Consider the following 17889-nt stretch of genomic DNA (forward strand, 5'->3'; position numbering starts at 1 on the left):
TCAAATAAATAAATTAAAAAAAAAAAAAAAGGCTTTGAAATCTCCTGCCATGTCTGAAGCAGTGTTGAGCATGTAGTTGTAACTCAGTGTTGAATGAATGAAAGAAAATCAGTCCTGCTAACTGGGTCCCCTTAACTGAATTCACTTTAGAAATTCCATATCATAAATCTGTCACTCAACTATAGCACCCAAACCCACATGTCACATACTTTCTTACTATTGACTCTTAAATTATTCAGCAATCTATGTGATGTGCCTCCATGCAGAATTTGTAATAGTCTAGGGGTAAATAAAATTAGACATTAAGTTATGACCATTGAATCTCTTTGGACTCGGAGTATGTAATCTTACTAGAATTCATATATTGTGAATCAAAAAGCCGGAATGGGATCATTTCTTCATTACTGTTTTTGTTCACACGGAGTGCTTCTTCAAGAGTCCATTTTGCAGCCATTGGGGGAAATGACGGATAACCTTTGCTCATTACCTGGCATTTCCATCCAGTATAGAGACATTTTCCATTTATCCTATTCTTAGTAAATTCTTCTATGCACGCATATGCCCCTTTTGATGAATACCTAAGCCTACATTCTTAAGCTTTGGTCTATGCTTTAATGAATATTATCGTATCAGCTACATTTTTCCATAAGCTTGAAATTCAAAGATAAAACCAAGAAGGAAAGCTACTACTTTTTAGCTTTTAAATTTCCATGCATATTTTGGACCATAAGCCGCGCTATAAAAACAACAGTCTCCTATCTTAGTATCCCGATGTCCGTAAGATGCAAAATTTCCATCTCTTGGTTTCTGTATCTATGAACCCTTTCTCTGGCTGTGATCCAATATACAGAAACCTGTCTCCAAGTCATTTCCCAAATATTCGTCAAGAATCAGATATGGAACATGATGGGGTAAGTTCTTCTTTCTGAAGCTGATTCATGATCTTTGTAGATATGAAAGCCCAAAAGTGGACTCTAGGGTCCACACAGGACTTCTCTGACCTCATCCAGAGAGTCTGCCTCATTGTCCTGCCATTGCGGTTCAGGTCTACGAAGTTCCCAGAGAGCCCCATGTCAGCAGACCAAGGTAGAAACTATCCAGGGTTTCTTCTGGAAGGCTCAAATTTTTGACCCTAAGGAAGAGCGCCCCATCTTTGACACAAAGGAGAGGGTCCATTCTGAATGAATTTTCTGGAAAGAGCCAATGTACTGAATTTCATTATTTCTATGACAAATCTTTGACTGGCAATCATCTTTATTGTAGTATTTTAAAGAATGTACGATTTGTCTCTGTTCCAGATTCCTGTTGCTAGTTTGAGACTAATAGGTAAAGAGTAGAAACACCAGGGAGTGTAAGATTTCTTCTCAGTGAAGAATATACAGACATATTTAAAAGAATATATTCTGGAAGAATGTATTAAATTTTTGTCTGCCCCAACATTTTGATGCTGTACCTACAGAAAAGAAAAAAAGAATCTACTGACAAGAATTCTGCCCATTCAAGATTATGTTTTTATGTCCACCCAGTGCTTCCTTTTTCCTGTCCTTCAGACTCCAACCACATCAGTTGAAACTGAGGCAGAGACAAACTGAATAGTCCCTAAAACGCCTTTATGGAGAAAAAAAATGTTAACACACTAGTCTGTTCAGAAAACTGTTCATTTAGTAAAGTAGACCTTTGTCAAAATGACCTTCAAACTAACCTCCTTTCTAGATGACCTCATTAGATACAACCCAGTATCCCAAAGGAAGCCATTTCACCATTTTTGCTGAGACTAGTCCTGATGCTGCTCCCTGAAGTTAAGAGCTACTCTGTGGGATTAATGATTGCAGTGTGTTTGGGGGAAAAACTTCTCGAATGTTCTGAGGAAATTCTTCTTCAAATACTGGTCACTGCTGTGACGTGCCTTGCCTCCTCATACTAGCACTTCTGTCTCCTTCATTGGAGTCTCAGATTGTGAGACCAATTTTAAACTCAAAGAAGGCTGTTTCTCAGGAACATTCTCTCTATCCTGCCCCTTATCCGTGTGAAGGAAAAAAAGAGACAAGAGAATTTGGCTTAAGGACCACAGCCCAAACACAAAACCTAAGAGGGAAAATGAGGGGGCATGGACAGAATCTAAAGAACACTGGCCACTGGGCATCCTCTGGCATACACTTTGATTACATCCTCTCCCTGAGATTCTGTCTCTGAGATCTCACACCCAAATCTCAGGTATCTCACCACCTTCCTCAACAATTTAATCTTCAACATCTTTGAGGCAGTGGAGCATCACAGGAGAGACTGCTCAAAGACCTCTTATGGAATCAAGGCCAACTTCCCCCAGCTGTGGCTCCCCCATACTCATCAGCTCCCCCAGAAGCCCCAAATCCTGTCTTCCCCTTCTCGAAATCCTACTGCTCAATGCTGAGGATGCGGAGACATGGAGGGAGGGGATCCAAATCCAGGGCTGCAAAGGCCGATGGCAACATGTGTTAAAAAGGGAGGCTCGAAAGACTGTAGAGACCTCAGAAACTGATCCCGTGGGGAGGAACCTTGCTCTAGCCTCACAGTCACTGTGTGTCTGCTGTTTGCTAGAAGATGTTCCCGTCGCGTTCCTCCGTGTCAGGCCACTCACACGCCACGCCGCCAGGGAAGGAGATCACGGTCGCCTTCTCTCAGTGAAAGCTTTCAAACTCAAAGGACTGAACTACAAATTTATTTTGGCGATCTTAACATTTTTGTCGATTTTGACATAAATACAAGACAATTAAATAAATCAGAGAAGAAATATCGCAAAGGCAAATCAGCACTCACAGAGGTGTATTACATTATTACTGTGGTTAGCTGGGGCTACGACCTTCCCTTGAAATATATGCAAGGGAACCGTAGTGAAAGACCTAACTACGGGGTTTTGCAAGGTTTCTCATCAGGACACACCTGAGGCGTAGCTCAGGCAGCTATAGGCGGGAAGCACGATAAACCCTCCTTAACTAGGAGCAATCAGGGTTTGATACATATGGAAAAGACAGCATTGCAGGATAGTTCACACTCCCAACAGCTGCTCCCCCTTGTCACTATACATTCTTCAAGACTTGACACCTTTTAAAAAATAATCACAAGTCTGGCTGGGCCAGAGTGTACCAGTCATGACAACTAAAGTACTATGCAGTTGCCTTTTAAAGAACAGCGATAGGATTTTTTTTCCTCATCTACCTCTCCTTTAAAAGGGAATCAATCCTACTCTCCTCCCCTTGTCTGAAAGGCTCTGGGGATGTGAGAAGTGGCAGTGTACAGATCTCCTCCACAGTCACAATTCTGCTGACAGATGGTCTAGATTACGGTTCTATCCCTCTCTGTGGCCAAGGTACTAGGTGAAACATCTTGGTGCAGGTTCCATAATCTGCTTACTAGGAATGAGGTCAGGAGATGGGCACTGGGATTGGCTGCCACGGTTGTTGTACACGTGGTGCCCTGCACAAGGGTGCACCCAAGAGGATACGTGGGGCTAAAATATGGCCCCCACTTTGTCTGCCAAACCATGAGTGCTCGGGGCTGTGTCTGCCCGGGGAGGGGGGGGCACATTTTTCCAACTTGCTCAAAGGCACTAATGAGCTAATTGTGGCACTGTCTGCATACGTTTTTTCCAGTCGAGCTGGCACCATTATTTCTCGATTTCAGTGAAGCTTCTGTATTTCACATCCCATATAATCTCCAAAAGGAGCTTTAGAATTCACTGAACCAGCAAGGATTTTCTGAATTATCACATTAGACACAATAACACAACCACGATTCTACAAAGAAATTAATTTACACAGTAGAAAATAAATACAAGAAATGTTGAAGATATTTGACATGGGGTCACTAGAATTTAGCTTATTTACAACAAAGGCATGCACAACTGAACTCACCAACAGGTTGAAGTCAACAGTTGCTTTATCGGACCTTATCATAGATGACTCGGCCTCTTTAGAATACAGCTAGAAATAAACTACTTTGATTTTAAACGAGTCTTATTCCTACTGTATCGTTTAAACCCAACCTTCTTTTAAAATGAAGGTTAAAAACCAGATGGCAAATGTCTAAGAACCATGGATAATGTCTTGGGTTTCCTCTTCCAATAACCATTGCCCTCAATTAGCATATGTTCCTCCAGAGGTTGCTGAGTATAAAATTAGTTGATTTTCACACATCTCACATTGTGGAAAAGGTAAAATTGTACATTTTCACACCGTCAAGCATCGTGCTTTGTTTTTAGAAAAAGGAATCACATTTGCTCAATAAAGTGTAAACTTCCCCGCTTTGAAGTCCTTCTGAGAGCGATACGGCTTTTACCGTTGCACGTATCTTCTTTCTCAGTAAACATGTGCTGTTTTCCAGTGAAATCATGAAGGCACACATCTCCATTCTGAACACTGAAAGAAACACCATTCTTCTCTGTTGAAGCATTCCCTATAGAAGGAAAAACAAATCTGGTGTCACAAAGTATCCACAAAAAACAATTAAAAAATAAACACAGTTAAATCCCTTTGCTCTGAAGTAGGCACATGTAGTACGTGTTTTCTTTTTTAAATATATAATACTATATTATATAGAAACTAGAGAATGTGTCAGAAACCTGTTCTCTATGGCAATTTTTTTTTAATGAAATGGTCAAGTATGAAGGAAAATAATATATTTGATTGGAAAAGGCCAATTTCCTAACTCTGGTTAATCATATTATCAAGAAGTAGCTTCTGAACAGCATGACCTAATGTAATATTCTGGTCTCCCCCCAAAGATTAAGGTTAACAGAGATCCCATATGTCCCCTTATGAAGTTCTTGGTTCCTTAAGATGCCTATAAAATAGGGCGCCTGGGTGGCTCAGCTGGTTAAGCAACTGCCTTCAGCTCAGGTCATGATCCCGGGGTCCCAGGATCAAGTCCCACATAGGGCTCCCAGCTCCACGGGGAGTCTGCTTCTCCCTCTCACCTTCTCCTCGCTCATGCTCTCTCTCACTGTCTCTCTCTCTCTCTCAAATAAATAAATAAAATCTTAAAAAAAAAGATTTCTATAAAATAAAATTTGTACCAGAGAAACTGAGAGCAAAAATAGTCATGGGCAAGACAAAACTAGCTCTGGTAGACTAAATCAGCCCCTCTGACTAAACCAGGTCAGGACTGATTCCCACGAGGAAACGACCAATTTATTACAACCTCAGAGTCCAAGCCAGGGTGCAGCTGGACATTCTAGAGACATCGTAGTTTTGACCTGGGCCTCCTACACAGCAAGCGGGCCTTCGACTGTGTGTGTGCAGGAAGCGTGAAACCATAGCAGCGAAGACCCTCGGGCTACTTGGCACTATCCTCCTGAACATTATCCTACTAGGAAGACAACGTAGAAAACCAAATACCAGGACACCTGGGGGGTGTAGTCCGTTGAGTGACTGACTCCTGGTTTCGGCTCAAGCTGTGATCTCAGGGTTCTGAGATTGAGTCCCATGTCAGACTCTACGCTCAGTGCAATCTGCTTGAGATTCTCTCTCCCTCTGGCTCTGTCCCTTCCACTTGTATGCTCTCCCTATCTCTAAAATAAGTAAATAAATCTTAAAAACAGAAAGCTGAATAAGAAGCCCATTTTTTAGTTCATGCTATAATCATCACAATAATGACTAACAGTGTTGACAGCTGTGTAAGTATTATCTCATTACATTACACGCTGAGTGCTTTTATTATCCCCATTCCACAGACAATGAAACTAAGGTTTCAGAAATCAAGTGTTTTGTACAAGGTTTTGTGTGGCTCAGAACTGATGGAGTCAACAACATGTGACATTTCTTTCAAAATGTGAGCTTGTGGACGCCCCTCCCTCCCTGCCGTGTGGAATGAGATAGCTGCTCACGCATAATCAGATAGGCGGCATTCACATAAACTAGGTGATGGATATGGTCAACACAGCCCAAATAGGGCGTGTGACCATCTGAGGCCAGCTGTCCTGCTTTAGGCATTTTGGTTTGAGGACATTTTGGTGCAGGGACAATCTGACCTGGTGAAATAAACCATTAAGCTTCCACCTTCTTTTTTGGAGTGGCCCATCCCGTCCCTCATCCATCGCAGATCGCGGTGTGCAGCCCGAGGAGTCAGGGATGCCCATCTGATGAGCTTGTTACACGGTATTAAAAACTCGGCCGTACCAGTGGCAAAAAATCTACCCCCACCCTCACTGTCGGCCACCAAAAACAGCTGTGTCAAATCAGCCATGTCAAACAGCTGCACAAAAATGTGTTGCTTCTGTCAAACCCGACTGCCCGAAATATGGCAACACAGGCTAGGCAAGTGAGGCTTCATCTGTGAGTTGTTTCTAGAATATGGAAAACTCTGGCTTTAAGAGCACCAAACATTTCTGTCCAAGCCAACAGGCTTTCCAACATGTTGTGATTGTAAGGATTCATGATGGCTTACCTCACACCTCTGAGTTCTCGGCTTTGAACCTGCTTTTTCATGCTAACTTACCAGCCAGTCTTAATCACTACTGCCTCTGCTCTCTTTACTTACAGTCATTCCCCATAGAGCCATTTGTCCTAGACCCCAGAGCTCTTACCCTGACAACTACAGTAAGGAGCTAAGGCCAAATGGTAGGTGTTTTTCCTCTTCTACAGTAATGGTTCTCAGTGAAGGGGAGGTGGGTGATTTTACCCCTCAGGGGACATTTCACAATGTCTGAAGACATTTTTGCTTGTCACTACTGGAGGTGAGGGGGCAGGTACTCCTGGTATCCGGTGGGTGGAAACCAGTGATGTTGCTAAACGTCCCCAACCCCCAACCGCATGGGACAGGCTCCCCCCTCCCAAAACCGAACAGTTACCTAGCTCCAAATGTCAGCTGTGCCAAGGTTGAGAAACCTCGACTTAGAGGCATTCTATTGTACTTTTAAAATTCTCTATAAACCAGCAGGACCTCCCATCTTTAGGAGATTAGAACATAATTAAAATAATTATATTAAATTAAATTGATTAAGTAATTAATATCCTAACACAATGAATAAAGGCAAATTCTCCAGGGAAGGCAAAAGTATATGAGCAGAAATAGACGTTTTTATGAAAATGCAAAAGATGTATTAAGAAGCCAAAGACGAATGAAGTACATAAGCCTTTATGAGTAATGGACAGCCCCAGTGTATGAAAGAAAGAAAATGTAATGGAAGTTTCAGCTAGAGATGTCATAATTAGTATAAGGAGGCGTTGCAGCGAAAATCTATTCATATACTGGTGACACACATGGTCCCCAGAACTGGCCTCAATTCATCCTGGCAGTGTTTGATACATTAATGGGGATCTGGGCACTGCCACAAGGCAGCCATGCTGTGGAAAAGAATGGACAAACACGACAAGCAAAAAATAGGAAGGTTTAAAAGTATTGAAAATATGTATGATTACAGATGTACTATAAAAATCAATATGGTCTTGGGCACCTGGGTGGCTCAGTGGGTTAAGCCTCTACCTTCGTCTCAGGTCATGATCTCAGGGTCCTGGGATCGAGTCTCACATCGGGCTCTCTGCTCAGCGGGGAGCCTGCTTCCCCCCTTCTCTCTCTCTGCCTGCCTCTCTGCCTACTTGTGATCTCTGTCTGTCAAATAAATAAATAAAATCTTTAAAAAAATCAATATGGTCTTAACTATTTTCAGTACAGCTCATACAGCAGGAGCACAACACTGAGGTTTCTGGGCAGATCTTAAATTAGGGTTTGCAACGTGAAACATTTTAGGTCATCATTAAGTCCCATCATGAAAAACTAAACCTTAAAAAAACTGATTTTCCGGTATTTGCTCTCAACTGAATACATCTGAGTTAGTAAACTTTCTGTTCCATAAGGGAGCCACATTTCGATCCACTCGTCATAGGTACTTTGTCTCTTTGCTTAGCAAAAATGCCGCGAAAGGAGAAAACTACTTTAATAAAACAAACCCTGGCTTGAGAAGTACTACGTTGAGGGATACGTACCGTTCCCGCTCACAAGGCCCGAGCAATCGGTATTCACCAGCAGCGTGGTGGAGTGCGTGGAGTTACTGTTTGACTGTAAGGAATTTGAAGAGCTGGACACTCCTTGGTTTACAGTCTGCTTCTTTAAACCATTAGTAGCAGTTTTACTCCAGTCTACAGCAGAATAAGCATTTCAGAGAAATAGGGCGGAAAGTTGAAGCTCAAATGCGAGAGACAGGTCCCAGTGGAACTCGTTCTCGCAACTGATCTCACTTCCAGATCTCACTCCCTCTTCTTACAAAGGAGTCACACACTTCATTAGTTGTGTGATCAATTGTGTGTGCATGTAAGACTATTTACCTTTTTGTCCTCTAAAGGACCACCTAGTTAAAAGTAGCCTACATTCAGGCCACGCTGATTTGATTGTGTCTATAGATATCCGCTGAACTAGGCACTGCCCCAGAGCTGAGGACGGTCTTAAGAAGAACACAAGATTAGGGGCGCCTGGGTGGCTCAGTGGGTTAAAGCCTCTGCCTTCAGCTCAGGTCATGATCCCAGGATACTGGGATCCAGCCCCGCATCAGGCTCTCTGCTCAGTGGGGAGCCTGCTTCCCCATCTCTCTCTGCCTGCCTCTCTGCCTACTTGTGATCTCTGTCTATCAAATAAATAAATAAAATCTTTAAAAAAAAAAAAAGAGAAGAAGAAGAACACAAGATGGGGCTCCTGCCTGCCTGGCTCAGGGGGTTAAGCATCTGCCTTCAGCTTGGGTCATGATCCCGGGGTTCTGGGACAGAGTCCTGCATCAGTCTCCCTGCTCAGTGGGGAGTCTGCTTCTCCTTCTCCCTGCACAGCTCGCCCTGCATGTGTGCTCTGACTCTCTCTCTCAAAGGAATAAATAAAATCTTAAAAAAAAGAACGCAACAACTGTGTTGTGGCAACGGGTGGCTCTTATATGACTTAACGGGACCAGACTATATGTACTGCCATTTTCTGAGGGCAGATCTCCTGCCAACAGGCCTCTGCCATATGGTAAAGGTGGTATTCATGTAAAAGGAATTTATGTTTTCAAACAGTACTTCAATTTTCTTATCTTCTTGAAAAGGAGCCATTTGCTCTGCAACACAGGGCACGCCTGAAAATAACTTCAAAATAACCAAGGTATGCTAAAATTCCTACACAACGTCTGGCCCACTAACAAATTAAGCAACAGACAACCAGGACCTGTAGAAAAAACATTTGAGCCAAAGGCGCTTTTTTTTCCTCTTTTTAAATAAGAAACTAATATGCTTTATTAAAGAATTATAGAATTCTTTTAATGCTTTTTTTTTTTTAAGATTTTATTTATTTATTTGACAGACAGAGATCACAAGTAGGCAGAGCAGCAGGCAGAGAGAGGGGGGAAGCAGGCTCCCTGCGGCACAGAGAGCCCGATGCGGGGCTCGATCCCAGAACCCTGGGATCATGACCTGAGCTGAAGGCAGAGGCTTTAACCCACTGAGCCACCCAGGCGCCCCTTTTAATGCTTTTAAGTCCAGTTCGTTTACATATAGTGCACTATTAGTTTCAGGGGTACGCCATAGTGACTCAGCCCTTCCACACGTGCTGAGAGCTCATTATGGACACGTGCCCTCCAGAGTCCCCATCACCTGTTTCACCCCCTTCCCCCACCCCCCAGGTCGAGCCAAGGCTTACCAAGTTCTGAAGGGAAATAGGACAAATGACTTTGGACAAATGGAAAACCTGAGCTCAAAAGGAAAAATTGACCTCTTGTTTCATTTAAGAACCAATGAGCCCATTAATCCTATTGTTCACAAAATTCCCAGATTATAAGCAATTATTTTTTAATTCACCATGGCTTTTCCCCCTAATGTTCACAATTGGAATCCATTCATTGATTTCCTGATCCGACAGCCCTTTGGCATACATTGCTTTAGATCTTAACTTATGTCTTTTCCTCAAGATTTAAGAGGAGAAAAAGGTCAATCTTTACCAGAATTTTCAGCCAGCCGAAACTTTCCACAACAAAGATACCGCCTCCATTGCTTTCTGACGTTCTCTTTTGCTACACAGTAAAAGATGAATATGAAAAATCCTATGGAGGAAAAACAAACAAACCAACCTGTAACGTAATCCCAGACTGAGACCTGAATGTCATGAGCTTCCTTTGCACAAAGATAAAATCTTTGGCAGCCATAGGCAAAGTGAAATTTTGCAAATTGGAAAAAAAAAAAAGTCCAAAGCGTTTAGAAAGTCTGCTATTGGAAGGCACCCTGAAGGGACTCTCTTTGTAAGATAAAAAATACTTATGAGAGGAACGATAACTCCCTGTTTCCAAAATTCAACTGTCTCTCCTCTCATATCCCATCCTTGGCATTCCTGATCTTTCCAAGTACAAGTCCTCCACTTCCCTCAGGATGCCAGCTCAGACCTAGGCTCCTCCTTCTCATGCTTCCGTATTTATGATCTGTCTTCATGCCCTGTCAAGTGCCACATCCTCCTTGGTCTCAAAGCCCCGGCTCCTCTTCTCCAGCCCTCCCCAGAGTCCTTTGCCTGGGCCCTTCCCTCTTCCTCCCAAGCCTGGTGCCCCACAGTGATGTCCCTGTCTGCTTTTCAGCCTCCCTCTAATCTGTTCAAGGAAATTCTCCACTGCTGTCCTGGCCACAAAGAGAGTAACACTACAGACATGAAGAAGGACTCAGGTTCTGCCTCCTAACCCACCTTCTTCCTGGTCCTGCAACACAGGGCCCCAAGCTACTACCACATCTCAAGGCTTTTGCCCATAAATATTTGCTGAATGAATGGACGACTTCTGAATTCTCCCTCTCCTGAAACCCCAATCGATCTTGTAAAATCTTCCTTTTAAGTGTCAGGATTTCTTCCAGTACACTACACGTGCCCATCCTGAAACCTGCCATCTTGACTACCGCTCACCCCTGTTTATCAGCCACCCTTGGGCAGCCCCCGATGGCTGCGTAAGAGGAGAAATGGCAGGTATGAGAGAGATCCAGATGGGCCTAAGTCCCAACTCAGAACCTACACTCAGCTTTCCTTAACCCAAAGCCCAGTGAATTAGGCTTCAGTTCCCTTTTGTAAATGAAGGGACACGTTCTTTTCATCTATTCCTATTCTAATGAGAAGACATTCTGGGGGAAATGAAGAGGGAGAGGCAGGATCGGTTTCCGCAACAAACATGAGGATAGGTACCTTGCTTTTGTGTTTGTGATTAGTGTGATTTGGGCATATTTCTTTTTCTTTTTCTTTTTTTTTTTTTTGCACGCCATTATGGCACATAAAACTTTCCTGTTTAATACTATGTAGTATAACACCTGGATATACTTATTCAGGAACTGATACATCGTGAGTTAAAATTAACAGGGGCGCCTGGGTGGTTCAGTCAGTTAAGCGCTGACTCTTGATTTTGGCTCAGGTCTTGATCTCAGGATCCCGTGATCAAACACCGCATCGTCCTCCACTCCTCTCCTCTCCTTCCTCTCCCTCTGCCTCGGCCCCTCCTCTCTCTCTCTCTCTCTCTCTCAAATAATAAAGAAATAAATCTCTAAATACACAAAATCTTTTTTTTTTTAAAAGCTAACAAACCATGTAACCAACAAGTATATTAAGTGGCTTCCTCCAAATTAGGCATTTGAATTCAATCTCAGCTTGGGATTTCTTTGAAAACCAGCAAAACCATCTACTGCTGGAAAGAACTACCGGGAGGGTGGGGAGGACCCTGTGGGAGCTAAAAACAACAGGAAGGAAAAGATGAAACTGGGAGACCAGGATAAATGGAAAGGCATCCCAGCAGATTTGGAATAAAAGGAAACCAAGGGACATGAATTATAGTTATTGTTATGTAAACCTATTAGCCTGCTTAGCATTTAATGTCCAAGTACCTCCACTGAAAATTAATTAGAGCTGACAAGTCTTTTATACAGTTAATAAGAGTTGCTGGGGCCAGGCTGGGGCCACTTGGCTCTATCTTTTGACTTCAGGTTTCTCATTGTCTTCATATCAAACAGACCTAGAAGGCAGGCGCAGCCAGAAGTCACTGGGAAATTTGTGGTTATGGAGAAGGAGGAAAAAAGTACCCGTTTCTTCCAAGGATCTCTAAGACCCCTTTTTCGGAGATGAATCTGTTTTCAACAAGGAAGTGTTAAGCTCCGAAATTAGCCACTTCACAGATACTCTAACTCTTAAGACATTTTTAGCCCGACTAGGATCATTCATGCCCGGTTGGTGCTCTAGAGCTCACCTTGTAAGGTGTTAAAGATGGCAAAGAGATACATGAAAGTGACGTTAACTGGTCCCCAGGCAAAGAAGGCAAAACCCCAAGTAATGCCCAGTAAAAACGTAAGGCCGGCAACGCTCCTGAGGTCTTGAATACTGGTTTTCCGCTGGGCTCCCAGTTGTTTCTTCTTTTTAATTCGACAGAGCTGAACCAGGACCACGATGAACATGCTGACGTTCAGCAAAAATATCACACAGAAATATCCCACAACTGTAATATAGAATACAGCATTGCTGTTGATCCAGCAACTGGAATTTGGGGGGGAAAAACAATGGGGAACATATTACAGTGCTGAAATATGGTTCAAAATGATACAATGAATCTTTATTGTTTTACTGAGACATCTCCTAAAAGTATAAGAGAACAAAAAGATAAAACCGACTGCCCTCCAACAACCATTTAAAGCTCAAAGGAAAAAAAAAACCAAAATACTAGGAGTTTATTTTAGGACGCTTGGTGATTAGAAGTATTTAAAAACTATTCTTTGGAAACATTCAGGATTTTACCCCCTTTAAATCTTAGCAACTCTATCCATGAGTCTTTACTAATATAATGTAGCTGGTATTTCCTTTTTATCAGAGGCTTAGAAAAGTATTTTCAAAATACTTCCAATTCGTTTTTTTTATACTTAAGCAGGAGCGTGGCATTTCTGACTAGCTTATCTCATTACACACATAACTGAGAAGACTGGATTTTATTAGGATGAGAGTCAGAGTCGATACGCTGATTACATACTCTACTTTCTTGGAGAATTCTGTTTTCCAGTTCACTTAACATTCCCTCAGGGGCTTTGTACTCACAAGTCATCGGGTGAGCCATTGGGGAATTTCCCATAGGATCCGAGGCCATAGTTATTCGGGGATATAGCCAAGACGATGGTCACGACCACAGCTGGTACACCTGGGAGATGGGAAAACATCAGTCACACTGAGTTCTAGTAACCAAGGTGTTGAAAAGAAAGACTGGAGATCACATTCTATTTTCTTCAGGTAGCAGACTGGTGAGCTGTTCGGCAAACCCTGCTTCTTCTTCTCCTTGGCACGTGGCTGGACCTCTCCCAGCCTGCTTTGCAGCTCGGTGTATGTGGCCACGTGACCAGGTTGTGTCCAATGGGATATTGACAGAAGTGATCTGCTCTACTTCTATGCTTGTCCCACAGAAACTTCCTATATGAGATCCTCCACTCTTTCTTCTCTCAAATTCATGGCAACTTTGGAAGCCCTATCCTGAGGGAGAGTTTTCAATAGCTTGGATCCTGACTAACCTCGAGACCACAGACCTCTCCAGTCCTGCTAACTGGACTGTGTGTGAGAAATTATCTTCTTCTAAGGTTTGTTGTTGTTGTTGTTGTTGGTTTTGGTTGGCTACAGTAGCTAGAGTTACCCTTAACTTACACACACCTGGAATGTAATTTTGAGGCTCAGGTGGCCAGCAAAGTAAAGGACTCGAAAATGTAAACAACGGAGTAGGGTTATCAGCCACTCCTGGCAAATCTTCCATTATGAACCCCAAATCCTCCACTGATTACCTGGAACCCACTGACGGACTGGGGAGCAGACCCGGTTGATCTGGGGGTGCTGACGGCCACCATATTGGCTCTTTCAAGGACTTACTGGTGCTTCCACAAAGCAGCAGCACGATGAGAAGGCTCTTCCCAGTTTAAAATGGCATTTGCTTGAGAAGGAGTCCCTCTCACCCCCCATCCCGTCACCCCTCAGCCGACTCCATGCAGACAGCTCACACTCTGGGCACAAAGACCAGCCTGACATCCAATCTCAAGTCTCTGGTAAATAAAAAACAATTCCTCCTCATAAGTTGGGGTGCCTGGTACAGTGTAACATAAAATTTCATTGAATTCTTTTGTATTTGTACCTTACAGGGACACTAATATACGGTGACTTCCTAAGTGAAACACTTTCCTAAAAATAAAATATTGGGGTTGTGGAGCTTGTCTAGGACTGAGAATGTGGCCATTTGGTATTCCACAAAGACTGAATCCATGCCCAATGTCAGAAGCAGTGGTTGATTTTTCTAGGAAGAAGCGACTCATCTCTCTGGAAAGGTGTTCTGTTATTCTTGACAGAGATATAATGACAGGTGGGTGACAAGGGTGGTAAAGGGTCTGTGGCACTGCTGTGTAGAGAATAGCTGAAGGAATATTTAGCCTGAAAAAGAAGACAGGGAGGGATGTGGCTCTAATTCAGTGGAAAGGACACGCATGAGAAATCAGAAAGCCAGGCGGGGCTGCTCTCAAACTATGTGAATTGGGTAAATCACGTCATCGCTTTAAGCTGGTCTCCTTACCTGATGTTAGCAATAAACTGCCTTGTGATAACCTCACCGGCTTGTCTTTCATGGGGTTACTTGTATGAAAATACATGGAAAAACAGGGCATTTTTCACAGTGTTATATATTACTTGTAGATTATCTAAAGGGCTCTTTGGCAGAGAAGTGTCAGCTTATTATTTTTTTGCCTTATAAAGCAAAAATAAGACCACTGGGTGAGTGCCGCCAGAGAGACAAGTGAACTTAATGGGAAATCAGAGCTGTAGGGCTTTAGAAAATGGTTATTGGCTGCTTCGTAAGGTATTAAAAACCAGACAACAGACCTAGAATTGAGTCACTTATGGCAAGCCCCGGGTCATGAAACGGAGACTTGACTTAATTACAATTTCAGCTCTCCCAGAAATGGAATCTTAAACCGGGAATCACATTATTAGTGCTAGTTAGGTAATCTGCCTGATGGACACTTCTGTCATCCCCTAAAGGAAAGGAACCTGGCCATAACTAACTTGCTTTTTTGCCTAGCATAACTTGGTTATTCCTGTTTCCTTTTGCCTATCAACATCTTTCCTTTTGTACAACTCCTTTTTTTTTTAAAGATTTTATTTATTTATTTTATTTGTTTGACAGAGATCACAAATAGGCAGAGTCATGCAAAGAGAGAGGAGGAAGCAGGCTCCCTGCTGGGCAGAGACCACCCCCCCCCCCCCGATGCGGGGCTCAATACCAGGACCCTGGGATCATGACCTGAGCTGAAGGCAGAGGCTTTAACCCACTGAGCCACCCAGGCGTCCCTGTAGCTCCTTTCTGTCTGCTAGACTGGATGCTGTTGATTCATGAATTCCCTGAATAGAGCCAATAAGATCTTTAAAATTTAGTCAGTTGAATTTTTTTCTTTTTTTAACAAAGATAATGAGCTCCCTAATAACAGAAGTGTTCAAACACAGGTTAGATTACCTGTCAGGGTTATGACACCGAGCCCCACACTGGGCTCCGCACTCAGCACCGAGTCTGCTCAAGGTTCTGTCTCCCTCTCCCTCTGCCCGCCCCTCTAAAACAAATAAACAAATCCTGAAAAAAAAAAAAGAAAAAAAGAGAGAGAGACTGGACAAGGTTGCCCTTTGGGCAGGGCACCATGTAAGGACAATACAGCTGTTTAAGAAACCTGCTAAGTATGACCCGCTTTACCATTGTCTCTACCTGATGAAAAACCAGAACAGCAGAGCAAGAGCTTTGCAGAAAGCCCAGGCCATGTGCAAGCCAAATTATACATACCCCAACCAACAATGCAGAATTTGAGAATGTATTTCCGGATGTAAGTATTAAACACTTTCACAAGGGCCAGGTACATATGGAATGCTTCCAGGCCCATCCAGGTGAATGAGACCAACAGAAAATAGTGCAGAAATACAGCCACGGAGATGCAGAGGCCTCGCATGTCGTACAGAGCTATCCACGAGTCCAAGAGGAACACGAGGTTCAGCAGGAGCAGAGCCGCACACAGCTGGATGAGGATTTTGGAAGGGTAATCCCTCCGAAGCTTCCTAAAAGGAGAGGACGAGAAAAGAATTAGCACCGCAATCTGACAAGCCTTATGTGAGCATATCTAAGAAATGTATTTGTGTTTTTTGGTCAATGTCTATATGCCTCAATTTCTTCCCTGTGTGTGTCCCGGTGGGGCTGGGGCAGGCATTAAAAATCAGCAACCCAAACAGCAACAAAGGAAAACTCAAAACAGAGTATCTGCTGTCCTAACAATATGGAAAATCTCTTCAGGGGAACCTTTCACGTGCTGACGGCTGACCCGTCCTTTTAAGTAATTTGTAGTGAAATCGACTGAGCGCCCACCTTCATTTCTCCCCAAATGACTTCGAGAAGCACTGCTGTTGCTTCTCCTACAACAGGCTCCTACATTCAGATCTTCAAAACCGAGCCAGATCCCCTATTATGCTATTAGTTAAAATTAGATCACGGAGAGAAGAGTTTAAACTATAGCTAAATGAAAGAGGCAGAGGAAATCAGAGCAAACTGATGACATGTGCATGTCTATGTGTGAGAAACTGGACCTGGTGAAATCATTCTGAGTCATGGCTGGCCTGATGGTCATTTAGTCTCATTAATCATACTTCCAAAGGTCCACTAGAAGATCTATAGTTACAGCTGGACCCTAAGTTTGGTACTGCAAGTAAATTTCTACATTTTCTAAGCAGTGTCCAAAATCTAAACCCCAGAACGTACATACTCTTTAATTTAGTTAATGTAATGAAAGTGCCTATTTTCTTTTTTCCCAACAGAATTTGTTGGAATCTGCCCCCCCCCCACATCCCAAAATGACCAAAGGGACCCTTCACGTAAGCCAAGAAGGAGATGCCATTATTTGTAATGCATTCTGGTTGGACTTACAAAACTGCACTCATGAAATATCTATCTTTTTCAGGGAGGTCTTATGCCTCTTATTCTTCTTCATCCCCATACCTGCTACTGTTTTTAATCTTTTGTTTACTCAGTATAACTTAGAAACTCAGTAACTTAAAGAGCTCTTATGCTGTACGCAAAGCTATGGTCTATCATCAGATCAGAAGCTCTTGAGTTTCAAGGTCTGCCTCCATCTTTCATTTTACACCTAATGTCGGCTAGACAGCAGGCATCATTCTAGGGTAAAAAGATGATTAAGACACAACCTCTGGAGCACCTGGGTGGCTCAGTGGGTTAAAGCCTCTGCCTTTGGCTCAGGTCATGATTCCAGGGTCCTGGGATCGAGCCCCACATCGGGCTCTTCACTCAGTGGGGAGCCTGCTTCTCCTTCTCCCTCTGCCTGCCTCTCCGCCTACTTGTGATCTCTGTTTGTTAAATAAATAAATAAAATCTTAAAAAAAAAAGACACAACCTCTGCCTTCAGTAAGTGTACAAACTAGTAGAAGGAAGTGAGCATTTTAACCAAAAAGTCCCACGAAGTTTCACATACAGGTGGCACCACTGGATGGTATATAGGATAATGTAGGCCAAAGAGCACATATAATTAATACATTTTGGCAGTAGAGACGGGTACTGCATCCTATACCCCAAGTGTCCGGTGTGGATACTCACTCAAAGGCTAAGTAGGTTACCAGAGTAACTGACAGAAAAATTGATGAAAGTCCACAACCAATATAGGTAATAAACGTCAGAGCCATCATCTGAGAAGGTGGCAAGGATGTCCGAGATAGATCCTGCAAAATAAAACACTGCTTTCAAGACCAAATATTTTCAATACATTAAAGAGCCATGGTTTACATTTATTATTGTAAACCAATAATAACCAATAATAATAATATTATTATTATTAGAGTGTTCGAAGTGCCCATCCATAGTTTAATCAACAAACCTACAAGGTAGACCCA

At 42.9% G+C, this 17889-nt stretch overlaps 1 protein-coding gene across 2 annotated transcripts in view; it reads right to left on the reverse strand.

Moving 5' to 3' along the window:
* Window positions 1-2679: 2679 nt before the first annotated feature.
* The window catches only part of LOC111150411 (adhesion G protein-coupled receptor G2), an 86377-nt gene continuing 71167 nt past the window's right edge, over window positions 2680-17889 (reverse strand). For both annotated transcript variants that reach the window (XM_022507832.1, XM_022507831.1), the window contains 7 exons: window positions 17597-17718; window positions 15785-16053; window positions 13027-13126; window positions 12191-12474; window positions 9929-10030; window positions 7959-8111; window positions 2680-4431 (listed from right to left, as the gene is read on the reverse strand). In XM_022507832.1, coding sequence (XP_022363540.1) covers window positions 4247-4431; window positions 7959-8111; window positions 9929-10030; window positions 12191-12474; window positions 13027-13126; window positions 15785-16053; window positions 17597-17718 — 1215 coding nt within the window. In that variant the 3' untranslated portion in view covers window positions 2680-4246. The remainder of the gene's footprint in view (window positions 4432-7958; window positions 8112-9928; window positions 10031-12190; window positions 12475-13026; window positions 13127-15784; window positions 16054-17596; window positions 17719-17889) is intronic.

Source organism: Enhydra lutris, unplaced genomic scaffold (genome assembly GCF_002288905.1).
Source record: "Enhydra lutris kenyoni isolate GAN:26980312 unplaced genomic scaffold, ASM228890v2 scaffoldscaffold23, whole genome shotgun sequence".
Classification (NCBI taxonomy): Eukaryota; Metazoa; Chordata; class Mammalia; order Carnivora; family Mustelidae; genus Enhydra; species Enhydra lutris.